The sequence below is a fragment of the Cryptomeria japonica genome, chromosome 4 (genome assembly GCF_030272615.1).
Source record: "Cryptomeria japonica chromosome 4, Sugi_1.0, whole genome shotgun sequence".
NCBI lineage: Eukaryota > Viridiplantae > Streptophyta > Pinopsida > Cupressales > Cupressaceae > Cryptomeria > Cryptomeria japonica.
Window position 1 is genome coordinate 504,395,160 of NC_081408.1, and position 12,886 is coordinate 504,408,045.

At 34.2% G+C, this 12,886-nt stretch overlaps 1 protein-coding gene across 1 annotated transcript in view; it reads right to left on the reverse strand.

Moving 5' to 3' along the window:
- The window catches only part of LOC131053464 (uncharacterized), a 31,667-nt gene extending 26,912 nt beyond the window's left edge, over positions 1–4,755 (reverse strand). The window contains exons 1-2 of the mRNA XM_057988075.2: positions 4,523–4,755; positions 4,048–4,402 (exon numbers count right to left, since the gene is read on the reverse strand). Of these exons, the coding sequence (XP_057844058.2) occupies positions 4,048–4,402; positions 4,523–4,554 (387 nt within the window). The 5' untranslated portion in view covers positions 4,555–4,755. The remainder of the gene's footprint in view (positions 1–4,047; positions 4,403–4,522) is intronic.
- Between the last annotated feature and the right edge of the window lie 8,131 nt (positions 4,756–12,886).

Consider the following 12,886-nt stretch of genomic DNA (forward strand, 5'->3'; position numbering starts at 1 on the left):
CATTAAGACAGCAAATTTGGGATCTCCCATGGTTCATTATTAACTTCAGGGAACGTTTATGGGGGTAATGAAGGCTGCTCCAAAGGAAAAACCAGTCAAAGTCAAGAGTCTTCCCCACAGACGTAAAGTAAAGTGAAAGAAAATTCCCCCTTAAACACTCAAGCATCACATGACATTAAGATCAGCAAAGAAAGGGAAAATATCTGGTTCTGATGCACACCCACTTACAAACTTTGATTCTGATGCACGCCTACTTATGGATTGATGCCATTTTTATTTTTATATTTGATTTATATAGATGGGAGAGGAACCTTGTCCACAATTTGCCTAAAAAAAGGATAAATGCGGATTTCAGTCTTCCAAATACTATTTTCATTTCTCTAAAATCCACTCATCTAACTCGATAATTTGGGCCACAATTTAGTGAACTTGCATATAATGGCATACTCCAATAGATGACCTTCATGCTTGGCCACCTTGAAATACATAATGATCTAAGTAAATGCATTAAAAAAATTAAAAGCCAAATATGAAACTTGAACTAAATCGCTGCTGCCCAGATGTGCATTCAATTAATTATGAGAATCACAATCTAAAGAAGTAGAAACTAAACAGCTATGGTGAAATCACACAAGTTGTGTCCACCTTCAACCACCAATCTTCCTGGTTTAGATGAGAGAAGGAGGCCCTAACTAAATAAATCCTACTACCATCAAAATGTTGCAAATTGCCATCCAAAAAAAGGGGAGTTGTGTTTGCAAAAAAAAGCTTGAGCAACAAATATCATAGGCAAATCACAAGATAAAAAATTTGATCATCAATAAATTGGCCACTAAAGCATTTTAGGGAATACCACATGAAAAAACGAAATTCCATCCTCAAAGTCAAACATAGAAGCAAAAGAATTTTTCTACTTGATTGAAATTTCAAAGGAACACTCAAGCCTACTTACAAGTGATGTTTGAAGAGTAACATGATTAGGGTTCAATGTTGTGCAGATTGTAAAATTTTACATAGCAAGCACTTAATCTAGCCAAAAAAAACATATAAGTTAATTATATTGGCAATGTGATGATTGATTTTTTTTGGAGTGGTTTGTTTTCTTATTGGTTAACATTTTTTACATTTGTTTTGTTACATTAATAAACAACTGTTTGGCATCTATCCTATTGCAAAAACCCTCAGCAACCTATGCTAGTGCTGATTTCTATATCCTAAGGACAAAGGATCTCAACCTTGAGGTATTTTCAATATGCTATAGTTCATCCAAAACATGTAGAGCCAAAATCATTACAAAAGAGACACTACAAAAAATCAAAAGTTGAGAAATGGAACCATGTAACATGTGATGGTAAAAGTATCAAATGTCTCTTGTGTGAACATCCTTTTGTAGGGAGTAACAGTGTAAGAAACCACTTACTTGGCATCTTAAGTGACTTGGGAGAGGGTGTTAATGGAATGCAAAAATGACTTCAAAATTTTCCGTCTTACTCTTCAAACATGTCCAAGGCCACAACAAGTAGATCACAAAGTGAAAAATTGGGCAGTCTCAAGAAATTAATAGAAAAACATATGAAGTGGCATTTGGCTGATTTGCAATTATATTCCATGTAGCCAAGGATCTACATTTCAAGCAATCAATTCAAAAAAATTGTAGAAGGTAAAACTGAAAGGGTAAACAACTCCTAATCTAAAGGCTTTTGGACCATGCTTTTGAAGAGGATCAAGAGCAGAGAAGCATTTAAGGCAAAAACACACAATTAATCATGTATAATCAGCACCCAAGTGTCAAGGCATGTCAGGTGAAACAAGCACATATTTGGCCTAGTTAAACCCAATCAAAACTAGGTTTCTTTGGAAAAACTGAAAAAATGTGGATTATTCAATAACCCTGTTTTAAAAGCAAGTTATGAAATAAGCCACGTTTTTTTCACATCTTTTTCCCTTTTTTTGTTTTAAAGTTTAGGGTTTAGAATTCAATTTTTCATTTTTTTACCATTTTAAGCCCATATAATTGAACTCTATTTACTCTTTCAATTTATCCCATCAATGTCATGTAACTATAACTCTACTATGGTCAAAAGAAAGGGCAACTAAAAAAATTATTAATAGCCAAAACCTTAAAATATAACAAGTTGCATTATATAGAGTGATGGATCATTATACACAAGGCAAAGGCTATTGATTAATAATTTCATGGGTTTCCCTCAAGATATAATGTTCTTGAAAATAACTGCCACCGTGAACCAAAAGAATATTTCAGACGTATTTTCAAAATCATACGAGAAAGTCATTCTTGATGTAATGCAGAGAATGTGATGCAAGTGGTTACTACTAGTGCTGCAAATTGTATGAGATCTTAGAAGCAGGTTATTTGGAGAAAATGTGCAGCCTATTACCTTGACTTCTTGCTATACAACATGACTAATTATCAATGGGCATGTAATGCAATTCAAAAAAAGAAAGAACAGCTGCAAATTTCATAAGACACCACGAGCTCACATTCAACAATTAAAGGCAACATGCATCTAGGAAATTATTGAGGCCTTGTGAGAAAAAAAAAACATTTCTAGAAAGAGTGGTTAAGAGAAAGTGGCTGTAAGGTCAGTTATTTGTTCCAAGGTGTATGAAGAGAATCATTCTAAACGGCAATTTTTGGAAAGTACAACAAATGTTTCAAGTGTTGTCGAAGTATTTCACATTGCTGATGATGAAAACCCTTGTCTCAGCATGTTTTATGAAAGCATGGACCACTATAAGGAAGCCATTCCAAAAATGTTCAATATGTGCAAGCCATCTTCACTGACACATGAGATACAATTGATTTCAATATGAAAGCATTTAACAACTTCATATTTGGAGCCTAAAATATTTTATAATATTATATACATAAAAAGGATGATAGTGAATTCATGGATGGACTTTTGAAGCCACTAGAAGGTTTAAACCAGATCCTACACTAATTTACAAATTACTTCAAACTGCGAATCCACTCTGATTTTGTCACAAAAATTGAAAAATACTTCCAAATTTTGTCACGTAGGTCAAGTGCCCAATAACTTAAATTCCTTGGAAATCTAACAAGCCAATATCCAACCACTAGAGAAGAACTATAAATCTCTACCAAAATGGAAAATATAATTGAGTTTGATACAAGAAAAATTAAAATGAAAGAAAAAAACCACATCATGCCCAATAAAACAAAAACTACCTCCCAGTTGAAGACTAAATGTTCACCCCTATCCAGGAAAACCAGACAATCCTTGCTAATTTTACACACATGCATCCACCTAGTATAGAAAAACTGAAAATACATACGATGCTTTTGAACCAAATAAATAAAAACTGAAAATCCTTGAAAATTTTACCAACTAACATTGATTGAGTGCATGGACCTGAAAATCTATACAGAACCAAGCAGCCAAACCAACTAAATAAAAGATGCTAGCATACTATGTCAATAAGTGTTGACCCAAAGCAGGAGAATTAATAAACCCTCGCAGAGCTGTTGAAACGAGTTAACTGAAAAATGAGTATCCTTATCACATATGTCAACCAAGCATTGCCCCAAGGCAAAGATCCGAAGAACTTTAGACAAATAGCAAACCAAAATAATAATAGCTGAAAACCCTTGCAAGTTTGTGAAATGAGATAAGCTCAAGTGGTAGAAGTACTGGGCTTCCAAGCAGATCCCAGGTTCAGATCCCCAGGAAACATGATAAACGTGTTAGAATTGGATGATACCACATCCAACTCGCTCAGATGTGGCATAGCACATCGAAGAAAGCTGGTTGAGGAGGCCGGCTGCAAATTCAGGGTAAACTACTTGTGGAAACTAAGTTGAGTGTCACCTCTCAGACGAATGTACTAAATCAAAAGGAGAATTTTTAAAAATTTTATCAACTAGAATAGGTGAATTCTTGAGAGTTTTAAAACTAACATTAGGCACAATGCGAAAAATAATGATGATTTCCATGACCCAATGAACAAAATCAATAAAAGCTGAAAATTGACCCAAATTGAACCCCACAAAAAAACCCAACATACCGTGCCACCGAATTCTCCCTGCTCCAATTTGCGGGCATAATCCTCCATAGCCAAGGAGGCAAGTGTCGCTTTCTTCCGCATTGACATCTGCTTGGTGTGACTAGACAATCGCTCGTCCCGGTCAACATCCTCGGAATCCTCACCCCTCTTCTTCGAATTGTCATACTCCTTCCCATAATAATCTGTAGAAATCTTGGGCACAATAATATCCACAGTCTCCCTTCCACCAGCTGCTACAAGCCCGGGATTGCCGAGCAGCTTCTCCAGCCGGTAAACATCGTCCAGGAAAGCCCTTCTCCCTCCATTGCTCTGCAGAGGACCCGGAAACCCCAGCGGGCAATAACAAATCTTCTGGCTGCACAAAGCAAAGCAAGCACGAAGACAATACAAATTAAAACTAAAGCCCGCCTTATAAAGGGAGGAATGATTATAAATAAGTAGGAAGAGAAGAGGAAAAAGGGTTCTTATAACATACCATGTGATCGGGCACGCCAGGTGAAATGCCATGGCTATCTATGGAGAAAATTTTAGGCGTTTTATATGATTGTCTATTTATTTTTATTTTAAGTGGCAGAAAATTTGTGAAAAAAACCCTGCATTAAACCTAACCCCGGCCGCGCGACTTCATTTTGTTCCTGCCATATGGGAAGGCCTTTGTTTGGTCCAGTTTTAATGTTAGTTACAAGAATTTTTAAACCCTCGCCTCTTTAGCAAAGGTTAAGTGGGCTTCGAACCTCTGACCTAAAGAGCTGTAAATTTATCTACATTTAATCCTTAGGGATAAGTGGCTATTTAGAAATGAAGTGTTTGTATTGGTTATTGCTAGAGGAAGTGGAGTTTGGGGGTAATCTCAAATAGTTAAATATCGGTTTGTGGTCTTGGTGATAATTTAGAGATGAAATAAGAGATGGAGGTTTTTATAATAATAACCATTTATTGTTGGATTAAAATTAATTTATAAAAAAATGTTAATAGGTTAAGAGTCTTTGAAGTTTAAACATAAAGAAATTATTTTTTTATGATTATATTTTATTAAAAAAATAAAGTGATAGTTTGAATATGTTTTTTTATAAAAATATTTATACAATAGGTGGTTTCTTATAAGATTAGAAAATGAGTTAGATATTAAAATTTAATAGAAAATTTGTTCATAATAGTTTTCAAATGATCTTTTATGATAAATGGGTTGTGTGAATTATGTCAAAGACATTTATTTAGTTATAATAAGTGTTATAATAACAAAATATTAGGGTTAAAAAACTTTTATTATTAAATATAATGATTTAAAATGGAAATGTTTGGGTAAGTATGTGATTGGGAACACTGGTGTTTCATAATTAAAATATAACATAAATGGAATCTATAGAAAATATAGAGCATATTACACATACAATAAGTTGAGGGGTGATTTGAATATTTAAGAGCTAAAGATGTCCTTAGAACAGTTAGTTTGTGATGTTCAAATGTGATTAAAATAGTTAAACATGTAGTCATATGATTTTCACTGTCCAATTGTTATTGTGCATAGCTTTTGATAAAAACTATGTGAATTTATTTCCTCAAGCTATGCACATAGTTTTTACAGAAGCTATGCACAATAATAGTTAAACGTGGTTAATTGGGGTTGAAATTGTCATGTGTATAGTAGTATTTAAATGAGCTTGAGTAGGATTGAAATTGTTGGTGTAATTATTTATTCATGTTGGATATAATTACACTTTACTTAAGTTTAATTAGGTACATGCACCACATTGTAGTTTGCATATGAGACACTTAGGGAGATGTGCTACATTGGGAGTGTGTATGTAGGAGAATTTCCACCTTTTATGGTGTGAACTTCTTGTTACTTTATCATATCCACTTATTGTGGGATGATAATTCCACATTCGGTGGGTGATCCACCTCATGTGGAATGTTTTACTATTTCTCCTACCTACCCTTGCATCTCATTGAGCCACATGTCATCGTTGTGTGCTCTCTTGTCTCTTAGCCTTGCCTTTATAAGCAGGCTCATCTACATTGTATGTTATTCTTGATGATCTAGTTGATCAGTATTTTGCATCTTGATTAGAATACGATTTATTCTTATCAAATATTTTGTCTCTCTTTTGTGTTATTCAATGTGCTCTAGATCTTGGCTATTTTCAATAAATTCTCACAAAAGCTATCTAGATCAACACAAGATATTGAAATCTATGAAAATTCCAAGTGTTGAAGCCTTTAAAATCTTATACTTTTAAAGTTCAAATGATGCTTAGATTTCTTTATTCTATATCATTGTATATTTTTGTATAAATATGCGTCTTGCAACTCTAATGAATCTAAATATCTATTGAGTTATTGTGTTTAACGGTCCCAAATAAGAGTGAGTGTGTGTGTGTGTGTGTCTATAACAAATTGCATAGTTCTTCATAATTTTTCAAGATGATGTTGTTGTTGATAAGTGTCCCTACATGACTTGAGAATGAAGTAAATTACATGTAAAATATTATCAAATAGAAGCAATAATATGCAAAAAATAATTGTTACCTCAAATTCAAAGATTATTTTCCCTTTTCAAGATTCTTAAATTCATGGTAGAAAACATTGAACAGATCAAGAAAAAACAATTATGGATCAAAGTTGAGGAGAAGCGTAGACTAGCCTTAGTCAATTGGAACAAGGTTTGTTATCTTAAATATTGTGGTGGTCTAAGTTTGAGGAAAAACTAAAAGTTTAATAGAGATCTCATAGCTAAAATTGAATGGAGTTTTATGGAGAAGAGTAAAGACTAGATTGACATCACTTATGACCCTAAACTTTTCTTTTCCTCTATCTTCATCCCTAAGGGATCTCTCATATGGAATAATATAAGCAACAAAAAGCCTATTGGTTACAGGAATTCTATGGAGGGTGGTAAGGTAAAACAACATTAGATTTAAGAGGAACCCTAATTTGAGTTGGGTCTCTCTCTTTGGTTCTTCAATCACAACACCTTCAGTTGATCTTTACAACAAAAAATTGGAAACATTTTTCAGGACTATTTTGTCAAATAAGGGCAAAGAATTAGGTGGGTCAAACTATAAGAATTTATTATTAAACATGATGTTATTGTTGTCCCTCAAATCATCTCTATATTGAAAAATATGAGACTTATTATTTCTCTTTAAGAGGACTCTACCTAGTGGAATTAAACACCCTGCAAGAAATATACTCAATGGTGTCTAATTACTCAATTTAATTGAAATACCCATTGAAGTATAAGAGGTGGGGAAAATTTTAGAATAAAAATGTCACTTTGAAAACCAACCATTTTTATTGGTGTGATGTTCATGATAAAATTCTCACATAGGGTAATATACAAAGAAGGAGATTCCCTTTCCCTTCTAAGTGATGGTATGATGAAAAAATAAGGATCCAGTCAACTACTGAGAGGGGGGGCGTGAATCGGTAGATAGAAAACTGACATAAACTTTCACCAATCTCAAAATCAACCTCTCAATGCAAACTCTAAACTGACCAGTTTAAACACTGAACTTCAAATGCAATAATACTGACAAGTTAAACCGATTGATTGTTATAACAGACTAACAGGGTGAACTCACAAAGCCGGTTCCCACTTTTTGGTACGTCTTGATTTTTGCTGAAATCATAGATTTTTTAGAAAATATAATGATTTAAGCTTCAAGAGGTCTCATTTTAAGTAATTAATTGAAGAGAGTTAAATCAAAGGCTCTTAGATCAAAATTTCTTGGATAGAACCTCTCTACTTCTAAATCATACTTGCAATGGAGTCTCCTTTGCATCTATCAAATGCTGATAAAAATCCAATTTTATATTAGCTTTTGGGGGATCAAATTAATTCATTTAAAAGTTTGTTTTTTTTAAGTATTTAGTACTTATTATAAGCTTTCCAGATAGTATAACTTTTAATATATTTAATTTCATTAATATATTTTTATTTTATTTCTTATGAATGTAGGTTTTTCACTGAACATGAACTTCTTTGTTCAATGCATTGGGAAAAATAGTATACTAATTCAAAAAAATTATGAAAAATATCTATGCACTAGGTATTGATGTTTTTTTTCTAACAAAAAAAAAGAAAATTGAATTTTGATATGTATAGAAAAAGTTATGTGTTCAAACGTACACCTATATCTAAATTATAATTAGTCAAACTTCAAAACTTAATAAAATGAAAAATATTCAACATATCACTATCAAACCAACTGCATGCCCTGGGTATTGATGTTACAAACCAAAATTCAAAAGAATTAAGTTTTTATCATTTATAGAAAAAAAATTATGCGTTTCGGGATACACATCACTCTTAAAAAATGTTGTTTGTTGTAAAAAATTACTTTTTGAGGGAGATGGAAAAACCAATAAAATTTTATTCAAACAAATTTGAAAAAAATATATTTAGAATCTACAAACAAAATGTTAAAAATCACTAGTTTATATCATCTTCAAATTATTAACGGTTTAAAAGTTATAGGTGTCGGAAAGTGAATGTTTTTTTCAAAATATTCATATAAGTGTTAAAGTTGGTCAAAAAGTGGGGACCAGTATTGTGAGTTCACCCAATAGTAAAACATCTCTGAAACTCTCAAACCGATTAACTAAATAATTCAAATACTTTACTGACATAAGTAAAACCTCATTTTAGATTGTTGTCGGTTAACATAACATATCAAAGTGGATTTAGCAGCTAAGCAATTCAACTATAGTAAACATAGCCACAAAAACATTCACCACTCGACACAATATTTTTGACGTGGAAACCCAAATGGGAAAAACCATGGTGAGGATGAATACCCATAAGTATTCTGAAGTTCGCCCTGTTAGAAGCCAAGCTTGTTAAAGCTTTACAATAAGTCTTGTTAAGAACAGATCCTGTTAGGGACCAACCGATTAAGGGATTGACTATAATGCCCTATTAGAAGCAATACCCTGTAAGGAGTAACCTCGGTAGAAGATTTGAAATCCAAGCTAATGGACCACCTGGTTAGAGGATTTGAATAACACTAAGCTTGTTAGAGCTTACCTGGTTAAGGGATTTGACTATTGTAATTGTTAGACAACAACAAGGATTTGTTGATCTGTTTGAATAGCACTACACTTGCTTGTTCAGATCCTTTTCATACTCCTATCTGCCTTTACACAAATTGCAGATACATCATCTGGTTCGGCAACCACACTCTCATACTCAACTACAAATTGCCAACTCTTCAACAAAACAACTCATTGACCTTATAAACAAAACAATAGGTCGCTAACATATCACAAACCTAATTCTCTCATAGAGATTACAAACAAATCGGTTCAAGTATGACCGTTAGATTACATAACAATCACTGCACATCATTCAAGATAACCTCGACCGTTCCTTGATCACTACTTCATCGAACATTGTAACTCATCACACAGTTTACATTACATGTAATGAACTTGCTCATTCCCAAGATAAAAACCGTTCTCTACGTACCAAGAATCATTTGAAACTCTTCTCATACAACATGCATACATGTCATAATCATTATCGCTCATCATCATATCATAAACCAATACAACCGATTCACCAAACTTCATCGGTTAGGGTTTATCATATCAATAGGTAGGGTTTACCGGTTCACCTCTCCATTACATACCAATACCGGTTTCCTCCACAAACTCACCTACTGGTTGCAGTTCCCTTCACTAGCTCTTCCTACCGGTTAGAAAACAACATTACAACAATATCATTACCAGTTAATTGACATCAATGACAACATAACATTTCATTAATGCAATCTTCATGCAAATACCAACACTATGTGTGTTCTATATCCACCTCTTTTTTCACTATAGTTTTATCTCACAACTATGGGATTGCATCTTCACAAAAGTTGGTGTTAACTAGGTGTGTCCTTCCCAAGTCCAAGAACTCTTTTGTAGACAGATGGTACACCCTTCAACCACCCAATGTTGAAGGAAGCGTGGTTCTTGATTCGCCCATATTTATGTTAGAGAATCTCGAAAAAGAAGAACCATAGAATATTTAGGGACAAAGTTGGGTATTTTAATTATGTCCTTAACAAAATCTACAGAGATATTGGGGAAAATGTTATAGCAGTAGTTTAAAAAAAATCTCAATATACCTCCTAACTCTAAAGAAATGAAATTTTTTTGTGATTGGGGGATAGGTAGAGAAATCAACAATGCAAATATCAACAAAGGGGTATGAAGGCAATTTAGTGGAAGCTTTTATAAGAAGGTTAGTTGAAACTCAACTTTGATGGTGCATTGAAGGGAAAAATGAGATTGTCAATTGATGTGGGACTCTAAGAAACAATAAAGGTGAACTTATTGTTGCTTATGTTGGTAGCATTGGGCTCAAATAAAATAATGAAGTCGAGGCAACTATTGCTTGTTGGGGCCTTCATCTTATGCTTACCATTGGGCTAGTGAAAATCCATGTGGAAGGAGATTCAAAAATCATTAGTAGATACTTTAAATGGAAAAATGGACCTTGGATGAAAGTTCAAAAGTTATTTAATGGACTTAAAAATTCTATCTACCAACTTATACACCTTCAAAGTCGCTTATATTTATAGGGAAAGTAATGTTGTTGATGATGGTTTAGCTAATGTTTAGCTCCTTGTCAAAGTTTGTAGATGTTGGAAGTGTTGTAATCAAGGAGCACTGAGAGGGGGGGTGAATCAGTGTTCTACCGGTTATCTTATTTCCAGATCTAACTTTAAACCACCAGAAGCAAGTGCATGAAACTAAAATGCAGAAACTCAAAACAACTAACCACAAAATCATAACACCAATTTTTTTACATGGAAACCAAAATGGGAAAAACCATGGTGGGATTTGAACCCACAATATTATTTCACTATGGCCAGTAGCAAAACAATATTACATGAGGGGGAATGCACAAGCATTAAGGCACGCTGCCTAGAGCTCACTTCTCAATTACAATAAGGGCTACAACCTCAGAAGGCTCACTGCCTTACTAATCAATTACAGTAATGAAATATAGTGAAAGAACTCCAAAATTGCATCTAACAATTCCTGGATGAGTCCTGATTAAGCGTCAAATCTGTGACTGTATCTGCTCTACAACTCTGCTCTATTTCCTATCTCAATCATCTATTGGATCAAGAATGTGCACATGAAATTGTTCTACAAAGGATTCTCGATCACCACTCGCTCGCATGTTAACCATACCACACACCAAAAATATCTCATGCACCGGTCTTATATATCCACAATCACAAAACAGATCATTCACCAAGTTGGCCTGCTAATGTAACGTGTAGTCATATGTCGGCTTGACCAGATCACCAAAGATAAATGTGGATCACCAAATAGGTGATAAAATGATGTCTCTATATCGTCACAATCACCCTATACACAATTCATAACACCAAAATCACCAGAAAGCTTCCAGACCAAAACTGCTCAACTCAACCTGAAATACCGGGTAATTGGCTACTGGTTCACATCCGCTTCTAGATATCAAGATCTGTGATTACCGGATAGGAACCTCGTGAATATTTTCCATCAGTGCAACCCTAAACAATTAATCAAGCATCAGCAACCACCAGATGAGTATCAATTTCCAATAATCTCCCCCTTTGGCGTTGATGGTAACACTCGAGAAAAATGGTTGTATTGAAACTTGTACACCAGATCAAAATTGCTAAGGTTCCCCCTTACACAAAGAATTCTAAAACCTGTAATATGCTCTATATATTACATTCTTCTACTATACATTTTTCACCTTTTCTCTCCCCCTTTGACAACAATGCCAAAGATGGGGTGCTATCCAAAACTTATATACAAAGATAGTTGTCGAAGACTTTACAAGTACTTAAAGACATCAACAAGAATGGTCTTCAAAAATCCTAGGTGAGTGTCCCACCCACTCTTCAAGTTATCCAAAACTATGATGAATACATTGAATGTATATGCATGAATCTCCACCTCCTTATGTTCAGATGGAACAGGTTGTCCCATAACCTTCATACATCTACCTTATTACTCAACATGGTGTCCAACCAGGCGGCAATCAAATTCTGGAGTTCACCAACTTTCCTCAAAATTTTGTCTGTATCCGCATTGAGGCTCGAGATTTGATCATTGAGAGCCATTATCTGCCCTTCTACACTGTTGGTCAGAACTATATTAGGATCAAAGGACTATGAAATACCAGCAAGTTTACCCTAACAAACAGTTATTTGCTTGTCTATGCCTACTGTGAACTTTGGCAAAATTAGACAAGACTTATATATTTTACCACCTTCTATCAATGCATCTAAAATAGTCAGCAAACTTTCATTCAATATGACTTTGTCATTTTCTATCATTTTTCGGAATGTCTGCATTCTTACCTCCTTGAATCTTTCTAATAGTCGCTTATTAGTAGACTTCTCCAAAGAGTCAAAAGTGGTATTTACATTATTAATCAATTGCAGTAATTTACCGAAGGGGATGGAATTGGGATCTAGCTACAAACACGGAACCACCTCTGCAACACATCAACAGACATCAAAACAGGTTTTTGTCCTCAGACTCTAATTTGATCAGATCCTGACTGGCCTGAGCTTGAACAACAGTATTTTCTCACTAGGCCAAAAAAGAGGGCTATAGGTGATGATGTATTTTCTACAACATCCCAAGCTTCACAACCTGCTATAAAAGTGATAACTCCAAAGACCCCAGATAAGATGGTTGCTCCAAACAAAGATCCGAATGACAAGAAGCAGGAGCAACCCAAAGTTTCTTCATTAAAAAAGCCTGACCTTGTCACTGCTAAGGTTATGGTCCCATTTAGCATTATTGAATAAATGAAGAAGGCTAATCTAAA